At 32.3% G+C, this 18,597-nt stretch overlaps 1 protein-coding gene across 1 annotated transcript; it reads left to right on the forward strand.

The window, feature by feature from the left end:
• Positions 1-15,388: 15,388 nt before the first annotated feature.
• Positions 15,389-16,406, forward strand: LOC107921290 (protein RESPONSE TO LOW SULFUR 3). The gene has a single exon (XM_041074783.1). It carries the CDS (start codon positions 15,684-15,686, stop codon positions 15,993-15,995), a length of 312 nt encoding a protein of 103 aa, XP_040930717.1. The 5' UTR covers positions 15,389-15,683; the 3' UTR covers positions 15,996-16,406.
• Positions 16,407-18,597: the final 2,191 nt, after the last annotated feature.

Consider the following 18,597-nt stretch of genomic DNA (forward strand, 5'->3'; position numbering starts at 1 on the left):
GCAGACTTAAATCACTTCTTTGCAGTCCAATTTAAAGATTTCCAGGCAGTTGGCTAACTGTGTCACTGTCACCTTAAAAATCATATCTTGAGTTCTAAAACTCGAAAATCAGTTTCGTAATTTTTCCCTGAAACTAGACTCATATTTCCATCTACATATTTTTTTCTAGAATTTTTGGTCGGGCCAATTAGTACAGTTTATTAGTTAAAGTCTCCCCTGTTACAGGGTGCGACTACATTGACCTTCATGCATTACGATTTGGATATCTCCCTGTACAGGGCTTCAATGCTGATGCCGTTTGTTTCTATAGAAACTAGACTCAAAGAGGAATCTATACATATATGGTATGACTCCTAATTATCTCTGGTTAATTTACAATGAATTTCCAAAGTTGGAACAGGGAATCCAGAAACCGTTCTGGCCCTGTCTCACAAAAACCTAATTATCTCTTAACATACCACTCATATGACCGTTTCATTTCTTCCATATGAAAGTGGATTCATCAAGGTTCATTTAAATAATTTATTCACTATTTAATTCTATTCCTACTATTTTTAGTGATTTTCCAAATCTACATCACTGTTGCTGTCAGCATCTGCCTTTAAGGTAGACTTTACCTATTTCATAGTTTCCATGATTCAACTAGCCCTTTTAGCATAAATAGCACAAATTATGATAGTGATTAACCATTCCCATGGCCAATCCTTGTTAAGCATATCCACACCTCTCAATAACCATATCCATACCAATTGATTATAACATTATGCTCAAACATATATAAGCCATTTTCGCATGGCTATCCAAAATTATACAAATCCAAAGGGTCCATGACCCACTACAAAAGGGTAGTCCTATACATGCCATTTCCAGAGTTCAACCAAAAGTGTACCAAAAGGGCTTTGATAGTGTGGGCGACTTCGACTTCAATAATCCCGAGTCCGATAGCTGACGAACCAAAATCTATAAAACAGAGATTCAAAGAACGGAGTAAGCATTTAATGCTTAGTAAGTTTTAAGCAAGACAAAGTGTTCTCAATCACTATTATTGGTCATTCATTTCAACTGTTCGATGAAGTTAATCTAGAGCTTCATCTCGATCTATAATATCATTAAACGCAACACTTGGCTGCCACATATATACTTTCGAATAATAATGACCTAGATGGTCAAATATTTCCAAAGCACATTCTCACATTTGGAGTTATAATATTAATCACATTTACCTACCTCTTTGATACTGATAATTCACCTCAAAATCACTCCACCGATGAGTAAGTAATACGTACCTGAACATCTTGAATACATAATACTTATTTGATGGTAACTTAATGCAGATACTCAATATCAAAGTCTTACTTGAATCCTAGCATTTAGCCGTCGGGTCTTTAAAGCTCGGATATAGTACGAGCACGAAGCCTACGGACATTAATCAGGATAATACTCTCGCATAAAGCCTGCGGGGTTTTAACCCGGATATAGTACTGACACAATTGCCCTTCGGGACTTATCACATTTATACACTTTCACATCCATCACGTTGGCCACTCGGCTCTGTCACATATATACACTTTCACATTCATCACATCGGCCATTAGGCCTCATCACATATATACACTTTCACATTCATCACATCGGCTATTAGGCCTTATCACATATATACACTTTCACATTCATCACATCGGCCATTAGGCCTTATCACATATATATACACTTTCACATTCATCACATCGGCCATTAGGCCTTATCACATATATACACTTTCACATTCATCACATCGGCCATTAGACCTTATCACATATATATATACACTTTCACATTCATCACATCGGCCATTAGGCCTTATCACATGTATATACACTTTCACATTCATCACATCGGCCATTAGGCCTTATCACATATATATACATTCACATCACAATTATCCAAATATATTTCACATATCACATATACTATCATGTATACACATTGTCTTGGCCGAATCTACATTAATCATTTCCCAATGAATAATTCAATTTCACGCCATACTATCATTTCATATTCGAATACTCATAAACTTACAATTTCACAAATTTTAATATCAAAGATCCATCTAACACTCATGTATCGTTTTACAATATCACGATTTAGAATTCACGTATGGGTTTAATCAATAGCTTATGAGTAACTAAAACAAGTTTTATCCATGTTTACAACAAAATCACATATTCACTACGAGCTGTTTTCCTGAGCAGTAGTCACTAAATTATTTATAACTGGAGCTACAAAACTCCAAATCACTTTCCGTTAATTTTCCCTGAATATATACTTGTATATCTTCCATCCATAAAATTTTTAGAATTTTAGGTTTGGCCAATCAATACCAGATTTTTCTTAAAGTTTCCCCTGTTTCACTGTTTGACTAATCTGACCACTCTTCACTACGAATCAGATTTCTCATTTTACAGAATTCAAAATGTGTTGTATTTGATTTCATTTGAAACTAGACTCATTAAGGAGTCTAAGCATATAAATTTTATCTTATAACCATTTTTGTACAATTTATAATGATTTTCTAAAAACAGAACAGAGGATTACAGTGTCATTCTGCACTGTCTCACGCAACTTTAAATATCTCATTATCGGAAATAAATTTTCTTACACGGTTTCTTTTATAAGAAACTAGACTCATTAAGCTTTAATTTCATAATTTATTCAGCCTCTAATTCAACTCCAACAATTTATGGTGATTTTCTAAATTCATGTTACTGCTGCTGTCCTAAGCAGGTTTATCACAATTTTACTCTTCTGACATATCCTTTTAGCACTTCGTAATATCATATCCATTTGACAACATATCATATCAATAACTTACCTATACTTCATAATAGCCATTAGGCTATATGCATAAAAATTTACAATAGAGTTATGATTCTTTTAATATGTGCTTAACATATCATACTCAATCACATTATAGGCTTTAATACTTAAAACTTACCTCGATCGCTAATGTACGTCAATTCCGACTATTCGACCAATTTCCCTTTTTCCACGATCCGACTTTGTTTCCATAAGCTCTTGATGCTCAATCAACAATTTTTAACTTCAAATTTGCAAACAGCAATGTCATCACTTTACATAACAGAAATTAAATTTCATTACTTAAACTATCCACGACAATCACCTTCCGAGCACCTTAATTTTCTTTAAGCTAAACCACCTCATAGTATACATATACACATTCGGCTAATTATAAAACAAATCAGCACTCATAACCGAATCATTAACTAAAATCACATTCGGTAATATGCTTTTAAATAATTTCAATATTTATTAACATCTAAAACTAATTTGCTTGGGGTGCCATGAATTATTCAAATCGGCCGAATATCATTGAATTTCTAAAATCATGCTTATAACCACTTGGCCGAGTTTCACATATCAAAGCCACTTATATATATTATTCAAAGTATTTAACAACACTTAAAAATCCAAAACCATAAAACTCAATTCATATAACACCAAACTCAATGCTAAATCACCCTAGGCACATTCGGCACTAGCACAAGCACACACACATTTAACTTTTCTAAAATTCAACTTTAACAAGCTTCCTATGCTTCCATGATAAAAAACGAATGCTCATCTTACCACCAACATGCATATTTAATTATCTCAAGTCTCTCTTAATCAATTTATTCATAATAGCATGAACTCAACAATCCATTACTCATACAAAACAACATAACCGAAAATCCCTTCATGAACTAATCACTCACATGTAACATACTTTTCAAAAACAAGCTCATAAACATATGAATTTTGGTATCAAATTATCCATTGAACATTCGTTTACTATCTTCTATCCTCAACTCAAATTTCCTCACTCATTTTCACTAAGGCCAAATCTAAAATGCCTCATAACAAAAACATCAAAACACCCACCAAGACACTCTACAACCCATAGCCGAATGCATCACTTCAAACCAATAACAAAAATTGAGTCATGGGCTATGAAAGGAGCTTAGCAATTAACTCAATTTCACATAAATTATCAAGAAATAAAATTAAACATACCTCCAATTAGAATCACCAAAGCCAAATATCAAAGAGCCCTTTTGTTCTACCTTAGATTTTGAGCTTGCTCCATTGCCGAAATCCTCAAAGCATTTTTCTCCATTCTTTCTCAAACATTCACATGAACAAGGCAAGGATGTATGGCCTTCTTTTTTTTCTAATACTTATTTCCTATTATAAAACCATGTAGTCATTATAATATTAATACAAAATGCATATATTTTTTCATCCCATACCATCATGGCCGGCCACTTCCTCTAAAGTGGGGAATTTGACATGCAAGTCTACATTTTTTCCACTATGCATTATTTGCCCACTACCATTTAACCTATCACATTTCCAAAGTTTCACACATAAGTCCTTTCTAATTAATTTCACATTTAAAAGACAAAAATCAAAACATGAAATTTTCACACACACACTTTCACTTATAATAGGCATAAAATATAACATTTAATTATTCTTGTGACTCGATTTTGTGGTCCCGAAACCACTTCCCGACTAGGGTCAAATTAGGGGTGTCACAGACAGGATCAGGATGGACTTTGTGTTGGGGTTGCCTTTCAATGCAACTAAGAAGAATGTTGTTTGGGTAATTGTGGATCTATTAACAAAGTCAACTCACTTTGTTGCAGTGCGAACAAACTACTCATTGGAAAAGTTAGCAAAATTACACATTTCAGAAATAGTTCGTCTGTACGGTATTCCTTCTTCAATTGTGTCTAATCAAGACCCTAAATTCATTTCAAGGTTTTGGAAGCAATTACAGATATATCTTGAAACCAAGCTTTGGTTCAGTATTGTCTTCCATCCACAGACTGATTGATAGTCAGAGAGGGTGATCCAAGTGCTGAAGATATGTTCAGAAGTTGCATGATTGATTTTGGGTTGAATTGGTAGAAATATCTACCCTTGGTGGAGTCTACCTAACAATAGTTATCACGCTAGTTTGGGCATGTCACCTTTTGAGGCACTGTATGAAAGTGGAAACACAAAAATATATAAACTTTTTCAGCACCTGTTGAGCCCTAATTCATGCAGTTTCGTATTAAATCTTGTCAAAATTCATACTTTAATTATAAAATAATTAATTTTCACTTAAACTATTAATTTATTGAATTTTAATTATTTTTATAATAAATTTTCAAAAATTTGGTTTATTTTTGACAGTTTTGCATAAAAGGTAAAAATTGGCTCGACAGACACCTCAGAAGGCTTGAACCGTTGGAGAAATTTTTGCATCGAGTGAACCAAGAGCAAGGTTGAATATTTTTTCAGCCAAGGATAGTCCAAATGATGATTATTTTATGCACTTTACATTTTTTTATCCAAATTTAATTGGGTTAAAAATTAATATAAAGCCATAAGGACAAAATGGCCCAATTGTGTTAATAAAATAAGACTGATCCAACAAGAGAAATGGCAGCCCAAAAGCGTCCAACAAGCTGACCCAATCAGCTGAATTTTTCTGATTTTTATGCTTTCAAAACAACCCTCAAAGTTTCCTTAAACTCCATTCAAACCCCTCCACTTTTTTGTGCCTTTGAAAATTTGCCTTTAACTTAAAATAGCAAGTTTGAAATATTCAAACTTGCTTGTTGTACGACCGGACAAGGAGGAGTGTGTGGCTGCTAATAATTTTCTATTTTTAGCAACCACTCCCACCTATAAATACCCCCTTTGCTACTTCATTCAACACACCTTCATTCCTACACATCTCTCTCTCTTTCACTTAACTTCTTCTCATTGTTTTTCCCTTTTTCTTGTCCAATTTCCTTGCAGATTTTCCTTTTGAAAAAGAGCCTTCTTCCACCTTGGAATAACATCTTTCAATTGTTCATAGAGGCTTCAATTCAACAAAACAAGCAGAGAAGAAAAGGAACGCACTAGTCTGACTTTAGAGATATATTGGATTTGCTTTCTAGTTCTCTTCTCTTTAATTTTCTTGTTTATGCTGAGATTATGAATATGAGGGATTGTTTTGTTATTTTTATTTTACTAATTAAAATGGTTTAAATTAATTTTTGTTAGATTGATTACATTCTGTCCACTCGAATTATTAAAATCATGTTTGTATTGTTATAGGCATTGGTGAGTTGTTCAATTAAATGAAACTATGCTTATGTTATACTTGCATTATAAAATGTAAGGTAACGAATGAATTAATTATTAAACCTATTGAAATTATAATTAATTGACACAATATTTAATTGGTGCATGTTTAATCTTTTAAGGTAGCTGAAGGTTAAATTAGCGACGGCTTGCAAGATTATTGTGATTAAATTGTTTCAATATAGAAATATGTTGTTACCTCACTTAATCTTTTATATGCTTACGAAGATTGATTAATTGTTTGAATTGCCATTGAAAAATGTTCAAGAGATCAGTTAATTTAGTAAGTACGTATGAGCAGTAGTTAGCAAATTACCAAGTTGCCGTGAAAATATTCGTAACAACATGAACATGGGTTTAGTAATTCTAAGTTAAGGAATGTAATTGATCTAACACAATTATGTCATCTTGATTAAAATCATATTTTGAAATCGTGCATTGAAATTTTTATTTCTATTTTATTTTACTTAGTTAAATTTTAGTTTTTAATCACTTCCTCAAAATCAAAATATTTTTAAACGCCAAAGTGTTTGATTTACATTTCATAAATATTTTTCTTTCCCAGCCCCTGTGGGTACGATAACTCGACATTTACTTGTCACTTTATTACTTGTTGTGATTGTGTACACTTACACATTTCCGTCGTTCCAAGTTTTTTACGCCATTGTCGAGGACTATTTTAAAAGTAATTATTTGTGAAATTGTTAATTTTGCATTTTGGTTTCTTTTTCTATTTAATTTTAATTCCATTACTTTTCTATGATTGTTTTAGGTGTTTATGAGTATTGGTCAAATTATCGATTTACTCCCCGTAGATCCTGAAATTGAAAGAATTTTTTGACAAAGAAGTAGATAAGCAAGTCAAATAAGGACCAAAATTTTGAGAACAAAATTTTTTAAAAGGTGGGAGAGTTTTCACAACCTAGTTGGTGAGTTGGCCCCGCTTGGGAAACTACCCTAGTGATAATCGCCTAAGTTGCGAGGCTTAGACAGGATATGGAGGCTAACCTTGTGGCGAAATGCTTCTTAACACTTCGCCAATACAGTAGAGTTCCACTTCACGGTGTGGCGAGTTCCTGATTGTGGTACGAACCTTATAAGGCGAACTTTCCCTGTAACATCCCTAAATAGGGCCTAGTCAGAATAGTAGTTTTGAGACCACAAATCTGACATCAAAATATTTATTTTATGATTATTATTAGGCCTAGAATACGAATATATGCATGTGTTAAAGTTTCATGAAGAAATTCTAAGTAAGGTGTCCAATTGGAAATTTGGGACTAAATTGAATAAATTGCAAAACTGGGATCCTAGAATCAATTTGTTTGAAATTGTTTTAGATTATGAATTAGAAGGTCTTGGAGAGTAATTTTCCCAAATTCTAAATTTTTGGACAAAAATGGGCTTGTATGGATGAAATTTTAAAGAAAGGGCATGAGGACATTTTGGTCATTAGGCTTTTTAATGAAATAAAAAAAGGAAAATGGAGCAAAAATATGCTCATCTTCTTCCATAGCTGTCGAAATTTGGAGGACACCATAGCTAGGGTTTCTTCAATTTTCAAGCTCAATAGTAAGTGCTCCCAAGCCCCGTTTTTCATGTTCTCTGTATTTTTAAAATCCCGGTAGCTTGCTCTTTCCATTTCTACCCATATTTCATGCTAGGGTTTATGCTCAAAAATTTACCCATGCATGAGTTATTGGTATTTTGATGGATTATAGAGAAATATGAAAGATAAATGTGTGTTAAACATCTTTTCCAAGTTGGTTTTCATGAGAAACCCTTATAGGGACTATTTTGCAAAAGATGTAAATGTGTGGTAGAAATGAGGAAAATAATAAAAAATGTGGGTTGCCATAAGAGAGAAAAATGTTCGGTTAGGCTTGGGTAAGATAGAAATTACATGTGTTCCATTATACGAGCCTAGAGACTAAATCGTAAAAATGTCGAAGGTTATGGGCAAAACAGTCATTCAAATTGGGGGTAGATATTAAGCTTGAAATGTATAATGTGGGGTATTAATAATAAATTTTGCTGTTATAGACCCCGAGGAACAAATTTTGGAGGTCGATTGTGGTAAACGTAAGGTTTCGGAATAACCGAAAAACAATCCCGAAAAGAATTCCAAGTAAGTTCGGATAACTTAAAGTAAACCCCTAGTATGCATAATTGAATGATTTATGGATGCATGATAATTGCATTTATTATTAGTATAAAACATCATTGAAATGCATATTTGATGGTAACATGTGAAAGATGTCTCGGTTGAGGTTGATAAAGGAGATTGGATGGATAAACCCTGATTGATATGTGTAACGAGATCCTACATGTGTTGCAGTAAGGATTTATCCTAGACGGGTAATCCGTTGATCTCAATTATGAAAAGGATCTAGCCCGGACGGGTGTTCCTTGAATGATCGAGCCTCCCAAAGAATATATATGCATTACAGATTTAGCCCGGACGAGAAATCTGAATTGGGTCTAAATTTAGCCTGGACTGGTAATTTAGATCCGAGCTCATTAAGGGTGTTTGTCGCTATAAAAGATTTAGCCTGGACTGATAATTCCGACACCACTTTACGAGTTCATATAATGGGGGATTTAGCCTGGACTGGTAATCCCGCCATATGATGTAAGGTTCGCGGGAGTGCATATATGGAATGATCATTTGTATGAATTGCTGGATAACGGGTATTCCATCGAGATTTCCTAGAAACTCAACGAGATTAACATGGGATATATATATGAATGAAATGTTGAATGATGAGCTCATCTAGTTAAATTACATGATACATGATTATGTAACTAACTCAGTGATTGAGTACATGTGATATGAAATCATTTCATAATGGATGATTTCATGAATTAAGTATGGATGTATGCTAATTACTCGGTAAGTTTACTTTCCGATTATTCGTGCTTACTAAGCATGAAAATGCTTACCCCCTCTCTTTTCCCAGTTTTACAGAGCTCGAGGACTCATAAGGATTGGAAGACAGTTGAAGAAGCAACACACTATCAACTAGTCAAGCTTTGGTATAAAGACACTTCTATTTTGTTAATGCATATATAGGGCTTTGAGTATTTTTTTCATATGTGTCATTTGAATTGCCAAATGAAGGCATGTAAAGATGCATTCATCTTTTTGTATAAGGCCATGGAAATTGGCATATTTGAAAGCAGGCTATGACCTGCCTTTATATGCATGTTTATGATCCATTACGATGGGTTGCTACAGGTGGCAATGAGTTCAAAAATGAGCCAAATTTTGAATGTGCTACAATAACATAAGAACCCATAAATACTAGATGGGAAATGACCTTTTTGTATGAAACCAATGATATGAGGTTTTCATACAACTAACTTCATCAAGATCATTTATAAGTGTATATTCATGTTTTACTTTGAATTTGGTATATTTTAAGAAAAAGAAGTAGAAAGGGGTGACTAAAGGCTCGGAAAATAGCCTATTAAAATGCACATGGTCAGACACACGGGCGTGTGTCTAGACCGTGTGTGACACACAGCTCATCCCCATGAGCGTGTGGTATGGCCGTCTGTCTTTTGCACCTAAAACTTTAAGTCAAATTAGTACACGGGTAGGACACACGAGCGTGTGTCTGGGTCGTGTTAATTTAACAGAATGCTCAAGTTTTGGACACAGGGTGAGCCCACGGGCGTGTACCTTGGTCGTGTCTAAAAGTCAGTGTTGCCCACGGGTTAAAGGCATGGACGTGCCCTAGACCATATGGGTGTGGGTGATCACACGACCTCTTATACACGGGCGTGTGACACTTCTAAATGAGGAAATTTTCTAAAGTTATGGAATATTCCCGGTCCTATCCCGAATCATCTCTAGGTATATTAGGGCCTTGAAGGCCCATTTAAGGGACGAGATGTGAATGCTTGTAAGTTTCAATTCTGAGCTAAACCTGATGAGTCGGTTCAGTATGTTTTAAATGAAAAGTTTCGGTAATGCCTCGAACCCTATCCCGATGCCGGATACGGGTGAGGGGTGTTACATTCCCGCTAATAAGGTCGCGACCTGTATTTTTGTGTCACTATTAAAGTAAGCATGTTAGCTTGTGGACACATTTACGTCATCTAGCACATGTTAGTAATTAAGACACTTGGAGAGCCTCGTAGGATGTGATTATTAGTGGAAGCGTGTGAGAGTGAGTAATGATTAGAGATAATCCTGATTGGGATTTGGACATGAGCTATCTATAAATAAGATAGCATGATAGGGAAGAGAAGATTTTTTTATTCATTTTTTCTGCTAGACATTGTTATCATTGAAGAAACCAGGAGAGTTCTTATTTGCTAACGAAGGTGTTGACTATTAAAGCCTATGAGATCTTCTATACCAGTTGTCTGTTGGTAAATTTTTAAACATTCTTTTAAGCTTTACCAGATAGATAGAAGCTAATGTAAGAGAGGTTCAATAAAATTTCTTTGAATACTAAATATGAAAGAAACTTCTATCTAGAAATTTTTTGCATGTCTACAGATTCTTGCTATATTGTAAAGTTGTTTTTTTTAAAGAAGTTTTATTGTTTTAACTAAAGAAATGGGAGAAGGTCTCAGTATTAAAGGGAAGGAACCAACAGAGTAGACAAAGCTCTAAGTAAAGTATTCTAGTGAGTTCCTTTGCACCTTGTGTCTTGTATTTGTATCATTTTATTTAATCCTTATCACTGTACAACCAAGTGGCTTTTCCCTTTGTCTCGAGTGCTCATGTCTAAGGAAACATATTCAAAGAGTCATTGCATACAAGGTTATATATGGTTAAACAGACCTAAAAAACTTGGCATATACATGGTATGCGTACTCCTTCATTGGTACACAAGCTCCATATCCAGACAGGTGTAATGCAGCAACAAAGGGATGTTGTGTACAATGATAAAAAGAAGACACGTGATAAAATGTTTTGCCTCTAATATGACACTTTGGTGCAAACCATGATTGGTGAAAACCCGACACATATGTGTTTAAACAAAGAGGGAATTTAAGGGGATACTGAGGTGATGTTTTTTAAATAGCTCTAATGAGTGGATATGAAGATACATGAAGAATTAGTTTTTTGGAAGAAGGATCAGAAGCTAGCATAAGGAACAGAGTACGTGAGAAAAAGGGTACATATGATAGTACTCATTGCTTAAAAAGTAAAATAAGTTTGTCTTTCATAAAAAGGGTAGTCACACATATGGCGTATCCACGGAGCAATTGTGCTCATGGCTATCATTTATGAGTTTAGAAACCAGTGTTGTCCTTCGGAAGGCTAAGTTTGATCATGGTAGTATTCACTAGTTATCTATGGATCAGAAGGATGTATCTGCCAAATATGTTGAACTAGTTTATCAGTTTGAGCCCTATTCCTTAATGTCTTATAGTAATATTAACGAATTTTATTTCCCTATGAACTCACTAAGTTGTCATGAACTTACCCAGTTTCTTCTTACTTTCAAGTTCTTAAGTTGAGTGTGGTGATTGATGGGATACGACCAGATCTACGACTAGTTGTGAGCCTTTTTTTTTCATAAAACATGTATTTTTTTAGAGTACTAGGACGTTTTTGGATTCCGTCATTTTTAAAACCATTAATTTGTACTTGAAACGTTATTTTGAATACTTTGAATATTAATCATTAGCCTAGTTGGCTTATCTTTATTTTCAATTTATAAATGTTGTTAAGCAGTCACCAAAGGCTATTTCTTGTACCTTTAAACCCTTAAGTGCGGCGGGGTACCATTTTAAAAATTTTCTTTCAAATAAATTGATGTGATTCCTAACCTCGAAGTCAAGACTGATCTTTTCAATTTAAGGAATAATGAATGAGGTTTTTGTTTTCAAGGTCCAACCTCTGATGGAACGCCCAAGTCTACATTTGTTCGAGAGTTAAGCGGGTCTTAGCTTTAATATAGCTAAGGTTCTTTAGCTACAACTACTACGGGTCGAGGTTTCCATCTATTGAACCATTTCAAGACTATCTATCCCGTTCAAGATATTTTCCAAACTATCCAAGTTCGGGAAATCGCATCATAAATTTATTCTTAAATTAACAGTATATCGTACTAGAAAAAAGGGTACTCGCCAAAATGGATAGTTATTTTGAAAGGGGAGAGTTTTGTGTTTCCAACGAGTCGGCCTATGGCGCTCCATACCCGAATCCAGCAATCAGGTCAGGCATAGGGTGTTACATGTGTCATGTCAACATAAAATGCACTTGGATTGTCACACAGGTTATTATATCAACAAAGTTAAAAAAGATAATGTTTGTGTTAGCATTTTCATTAAAAAAAGATTTGACTCTTTTAGAAAATTTAATAATCAAATTTAGCTAAAAAGGAACAATGGCCAAATTGACAAAAAAAAATGTAAATATTGAAGGTTAAATTTGACATTATGCTAAAAAAATTGACGGAATGACCTAATTAGAATAATATTAATAAATTTGAAGAGTCAATTAAAATATTTTAAAATTTGATATATAGTTTCAAAATGTTTGGTGCAATTAACCCTTTTATATAAGGGTAATATAATTTTTGGCCTATGAACTTGGCAACTAGGTTCACTTTAGTACTTTGTATTTCTTTTATCCACTTTGGCACTTGAAAAATATTAAAGTTTGTTAATATGGCACTCTGGAATTGTGCCACTTCTTTACTTGAAAAGTTCTTAAATTTCAAGTGATGATGTGGTATAATATCTAAATGTCAGATTTAGTATTTTTATAATCATATCGATGATTGAATAGGTAGACTATCAATTATCGTTTCAACTAGTTTGATTGATTTAACCATTGGACTAATAATAATTAAATAAATAATTAAAAAGTTACAAATATCTAAAAATTAAAAAAAAATATTAAATTGGTTATACTTGTTCAACTGTCGACTTTTATCCCAATTTTAATTTTTACCAATTTCAAGCAGTTCTTGAGTCAATCGGTTCAATCCATTTGTTTGTACCATTACATTGATCAATTTTTGGTCCATCAGATCCTATTTTGTTCCAGTAGCACTGGCCATATCACCAAATCTTAACAAAATCCATATTAAGGGACCGAAATTGATTTAATTGCTAAGTTCAAGGAACAAAGTGGAAAAAAAATTACATGTACCAAAATGGATATAATTCCCAAGTTCCGGGGCCAAAATTTATTTTGTGTAAAATTAACATGATTTTATACCCATTCATAACTTTTTTTACAATTGATATTTTAACAATTTAATCGTTAAATTTATTAATATAATTGTACTTGCTATGCATGTAAAACTTCGAATCAATATAAAATCTCTATCATATCAATTTAAAATATTGATTGTATTAATATATTTAACAGTTGGCTTTTTTATGTAAAAAAATAATTAAAAATTTTTTTTCTATCAAACTTGACATGTAAAATCTACATGAATAAAACATTAAAAATGACGATTAAATTATTAAAATATAAATCATAAAAAATATAAAATATAAAATTATATTAATTTTATATCGATTTAAATAAAATTGTTCTATATATTTATTGAGGTTGATAGGTGGTTATCCGACAAGCTAGCGGGTCCTAGTATGACTCACTCCATAATATTAGGACGAACCTAAAGAAAAATTACTAAAGTTGTGGGCCAAAGTTCACGTAAGAGATCCTTATAACAATTAGAATGTAGGTATGGACAAATAAATTTGACATTTTATGTATATTAAAAAATTTTCGTGTTTTAATTATTAAATTATGGTATCTTTCTTTATTGAGTGAAAAAAAATAATCTATATTTATAAAATCAGTATGTTAAAATTTTGGTTGAAATGTAAAATCAAAATATTAAAGTGATTAGTTTCCCACATTCAAGTCGTGGTAATTTTTTAAATTTATTTTGAAAAAAAAAAGAATAGCAACATTACCATAGTTAAATTTATGGCTTTATAAAAACAAAATCTTACTTTAACAAATTTTCAATTGAGTTGATATTTAATTAATTTGTTACATCAGTTCAAGAATTTAAATATTTATACTATATTTAAACATTGATTAAGTTAGTGCCGTCATTCAACTCCCTAAAAAGAAATTTCAAAAAAAAAACTAAATTAGGTATGATATCAAATTTTATCATTATTATTTTAGACAAATCTATTATTTTTAGGGTAAATTATATCTAATGTCACTCAACTTCAAAAGGTTACAAAATGGTCATTAAACTATTCGAAAGTTTTTATTTAAATCATTAGGATACTAAAATTGCTTATACATGACCTTTTTTCTTTTTTTTCTTTTTTGCATCACTTGCACCAATTGAAAACTCTCTTTCCTTTTCTCTTTTACAGTTTAATTCTTTTTCATGAAACAATTTTGAACGTCACGAATCTGTAAATCAAAATCCAGATAACTTTCTTCTCCGATCTCTGAGATTGACTACCATACTGATCATCAAATCAAAGCATCATCGCTTAGAGCTCGCTACTTGAATTTAAAAAGAAAAACTTAACAACCAAGTGAAATAAAAACTTTCGAATACTTTAACAACTATTTTATAACTTTCTAAAGTTAATTAACTAAAACGTAAATTTACTAACAATTTAATGACATTAAATATAATTTACCTTAAAAATTGTAATTTTACCTTTCTTACAAAAATATGATTAATTTTAATAAATATTATTTTCCACCCTCTGCAATAAAAGTGTAGTTTTATATTAATAATTTTTTTTAATTTGATAATTTCCTATATTTTATATTACGTTTATACTAATCTATAGAGTAGCACAAAAACTTTCACAATGGATCTTATTCTTCTTCTTTTTACATGAGAACAATGGGTCCCTTTATTTTTATTTTTTTAGATTATAAGAATAGTTGGATTTCAATTTGACCCTTATATTTCACTTGACATTCAATTTATATATTTTAATTTTAATATAATTTAGTCCCTCAACTTTTATAACATCATTAATTAGTCTGAAAATTATATTCTAACTAACATGTATGAATTTTTAAGAATTATTAGCACCTTTAAAATTCATTATCAAATTCAAGTCCGTTACAATATTATTTTTTTGTTATATTGAATATTAAGTGAGTTTTTTTAATTTCAAAATATCATATTCTAAAAATAAAATTATGTATATTAAATTTAAAACATAGGAAGAGTAAAGTGTAACATTTTAATTATTACTCTATAATTTAATTAAAAAATAATTAATTAACTCGGGAACTCTTTAATTAATATGATATTTTTCTTAATTTTTTTACCATTTTCAAAATGGTTGGGGATAAGACTTTAAGAATTGAAAATTGAAGGTTCAAAAATTGAATTTGCAAAGCAAGTACGTAAGCAAATATAATAATTAGAAAAAAGAAGACGACGACGAAACAAGGCGAAGCAAACCAGATACATTGAACCTGGACACTTTGGGTTGGAGCGTCGTAGGCCTATAAGAGAATCTATCCCTCCCCATTGTTTGATCCACAACTCCACTATTCTCCACCAATAGAAGAAAAAAGAACAGCAGGCTATCACATGGCTCCAACAATGGCGGCACCAGAGGAAGATCTGAGGAAGAGGAACCAGGAGTTAGAGAAGGAATTGAAGGAGAGTAGGGAAAGAGAGGAGCAGATGAGAAAGGAATTACGAAAGATGTGGGAAAGGCTGAGGGTCGCGGAAGAGGCGGAGGAAAGGCTCTGTTCTCAGCTGGGTGAGCTGGAAGCAGAGTCCGTCAATCAGGCCCGTGCTTACAACGCCCAAATACTTTCCCTCATGGACCAGCTCTCCAAGGGTAGCAACCTTCTCATCAACAACCACCCATCCCCTGCATCCATCTCCATCCTCTGATTTTGCTTTTGGCTGGTGTTTTTTTTTATCTATCTAACCGAAGGCACGGGGCTTCTAAATCCGTTAATTTTGGGTATGGTATGGATCCGTACATAGTATTTGTTCTAATTTTTGGTTTTAATTGGAGAAAGTTATGCCGAAAGGCAGTGGCGGATATGCCTCAGTTTTCTAGCTGTTTCGAATTGTGAAACTCAAACAAGCAAACGTTGGGCCTTTTGTTTTAATTGGAGAAAGTTATGCCGAAAGGCAGTGGCGGATATGCCTCAGTTTTCTAGCTGTTTCGAATTGTGAAACTCAAACAAGCAAACGTTGGGCCGCGTAAAATCATAATTCTTGTTCATCTTGTATTATTGTAAACGAGTTGCGTTTGTATTATGGAAAAAGATTTATTGGAAACTTTATTTTTTTTAATGTTGTGTTTATTTAATGGACAATAATTTGATTAACGGCTAACAAGTCAATTTTTGAAAAAAAAACTTAATTATGAATAATTATATTTTTATATAAAATTTAATTTAATTTAAATTTAACATTATTATATTAATAATAAATTTTTATTTTTAAAAAAATTTAGAATTATAAAATATTATAATTTCAATATTTAATAATATAAATAATATTGATTGTTTTAACAATTTCAATATTATTACATAATTTATTAAAACATTTCGTATGTCATGCTAAGATAGGACTATTATCTTAGAAACTCATCTTATGGAAGTTAGATTTCAGGGCGACAATACTTAATACGGTCACAGGTCGAAGTCTAAATGGAGGTCCTAGTTGATAGTTGTGGTGTGGTCATAGGTTTGAGTATAACGGGGGACTAGTTGACAATCGTTATGCGGTCGCGAGTTCAAGTTTTTTAGATACCTATAAATGATGCCTTATATATACCATGTAACACCCCTTACCTAGTCCAATCACCAGACCCGAGCACTAGGATGCTATAACTAAATACCAAACAATTACAAACAAATTATAATTTTTAAAATCTCAATTAATTATTAAATAAATCATAATTAATTAAATTAGCATGTGATTTAATTAATTACAGGTTAATATCGAGCTTACAGGAGGGTAAAACTAAACAGGCAATCATTTTAGATCAATTTGAAATAAATTTAAAAAGATAAGAAAAATCTGAAAACAAGGATCGGACAACCGTGTCCCCTAACTGTGTGCGAAAGCTCAGCCCGTGTGGGATGAACCATACAATTGTGTCACTAAATCGTGTACAAGAGTTGTGCCTGTGTGAGATAGGCTACATGGCCATGTGAATAGGTCAAATGGCCATGTGGATAGGTCAGACGGTCGTGTTAGTAACTCATGTAACTCCCTGTGCCCATGTGCACCAAAATCAATTAAAATTTTATAGACCACACAGTCGTGTTACGAGCAATTTAAGCAATTTACCCATGTAACACTTATGCCATAAGCTATCCTTTAAGCCATATTTTAACCTATTCAAAAGCATTTAATTCAAAACAAAAATCATCATTTTCAGCAACCATACTAAATGCCTAACCAATATGCCACAATTGACACCTCAATCAACAATTCAAAACTAGCCAAATGATCATATTCATTAATCCCAATAGACTTTCAATGGGACATCAAATATTAAAGCCAATAATAAACACTTTTAACCTTATAGCCATTCCACTCTTGATTATCATTTTAGCTTAATAACCTTCATGGGCGTCGAAACCACCAAATATAATTTCATACGCTTTAACTTAATTAAATAGTAGTATAGAGTAGTAGGGTTGATCCTACAAGGACTGAGACTTTTAATTTTCCTATTTAAATAACTAAATTCCTAAGTCTAAACAGTTTTCATGCCCACAACCTGTGCATTGTAGAGCTGAAAAAAAATAAAATGGAGATTTTAGTTAATAAAAGAAAAAAATAAAAATAAAAAAACAAATATAACGTAACAGCCCATTTTCAGTGGTGCCAGAAACAGTGGTTTCGCGACCATAATTTCGATGAATGAATTATTATTTTATTATTTATTTAATGTCTACAGGATTATATTAAGGTCGTATTAAAGTTTCGTTAAGAAATTTTGAAGTTTAAATGGTTAATTAAATGAAAAGAACTAAATCGTAAAAGGTGTAAAAGTTGAATTCTATTAATTAAAAGGGAAAATGGTTATGAAATCTTAAACTAATGGACTAAGATAGTAACTATACCATTTAAGGAGTTAGTGGACAAATATGGACATAAATTTGTTATTTTGTTAAGTAAATAACCAAGGTTAAAATGATAATTTAATAAATAAAACTTAACCTAAAATATAACAAAATGGTATCATCTTCATTAAAGGTTTTCTCCACCAAAAATTGAAGAAGAAAAACACCATTTTAGGGTTTGAAGGTTCGACTAACTTAAGTGCTTCAATGGTGTGTGATTTCGATCCCCTTTTTAATGATTTTTATGTTTTTCTGATCGTTTTAGCTTAATCTAGCTAGCACAAGGGTTAATTTTAAAAATTGTTAAAGGTTGAGGGACTTTTCATGGATGTTTTTGAATAGTATTTCATGTTAGTTGGTAGATTATTAGTTTTGGTTGTAAAATAAACATGTTTTGTTAAGTG

This window comes from Gossypium hirsutum, chromosome A08, assembly GCF_007990345.1.
Source record: "Gossypium hirsutum isolate 1008001.06 chromosome A08, Gossypium_hirsutum_v2.1, whole genome shotgun sequence".
NCBI lineage: Eukaryota > Viridiplantae > Streptophyta > Magnoliopsida > Malvales > Malvaceae > Gossypium > Gossypium hirsutum.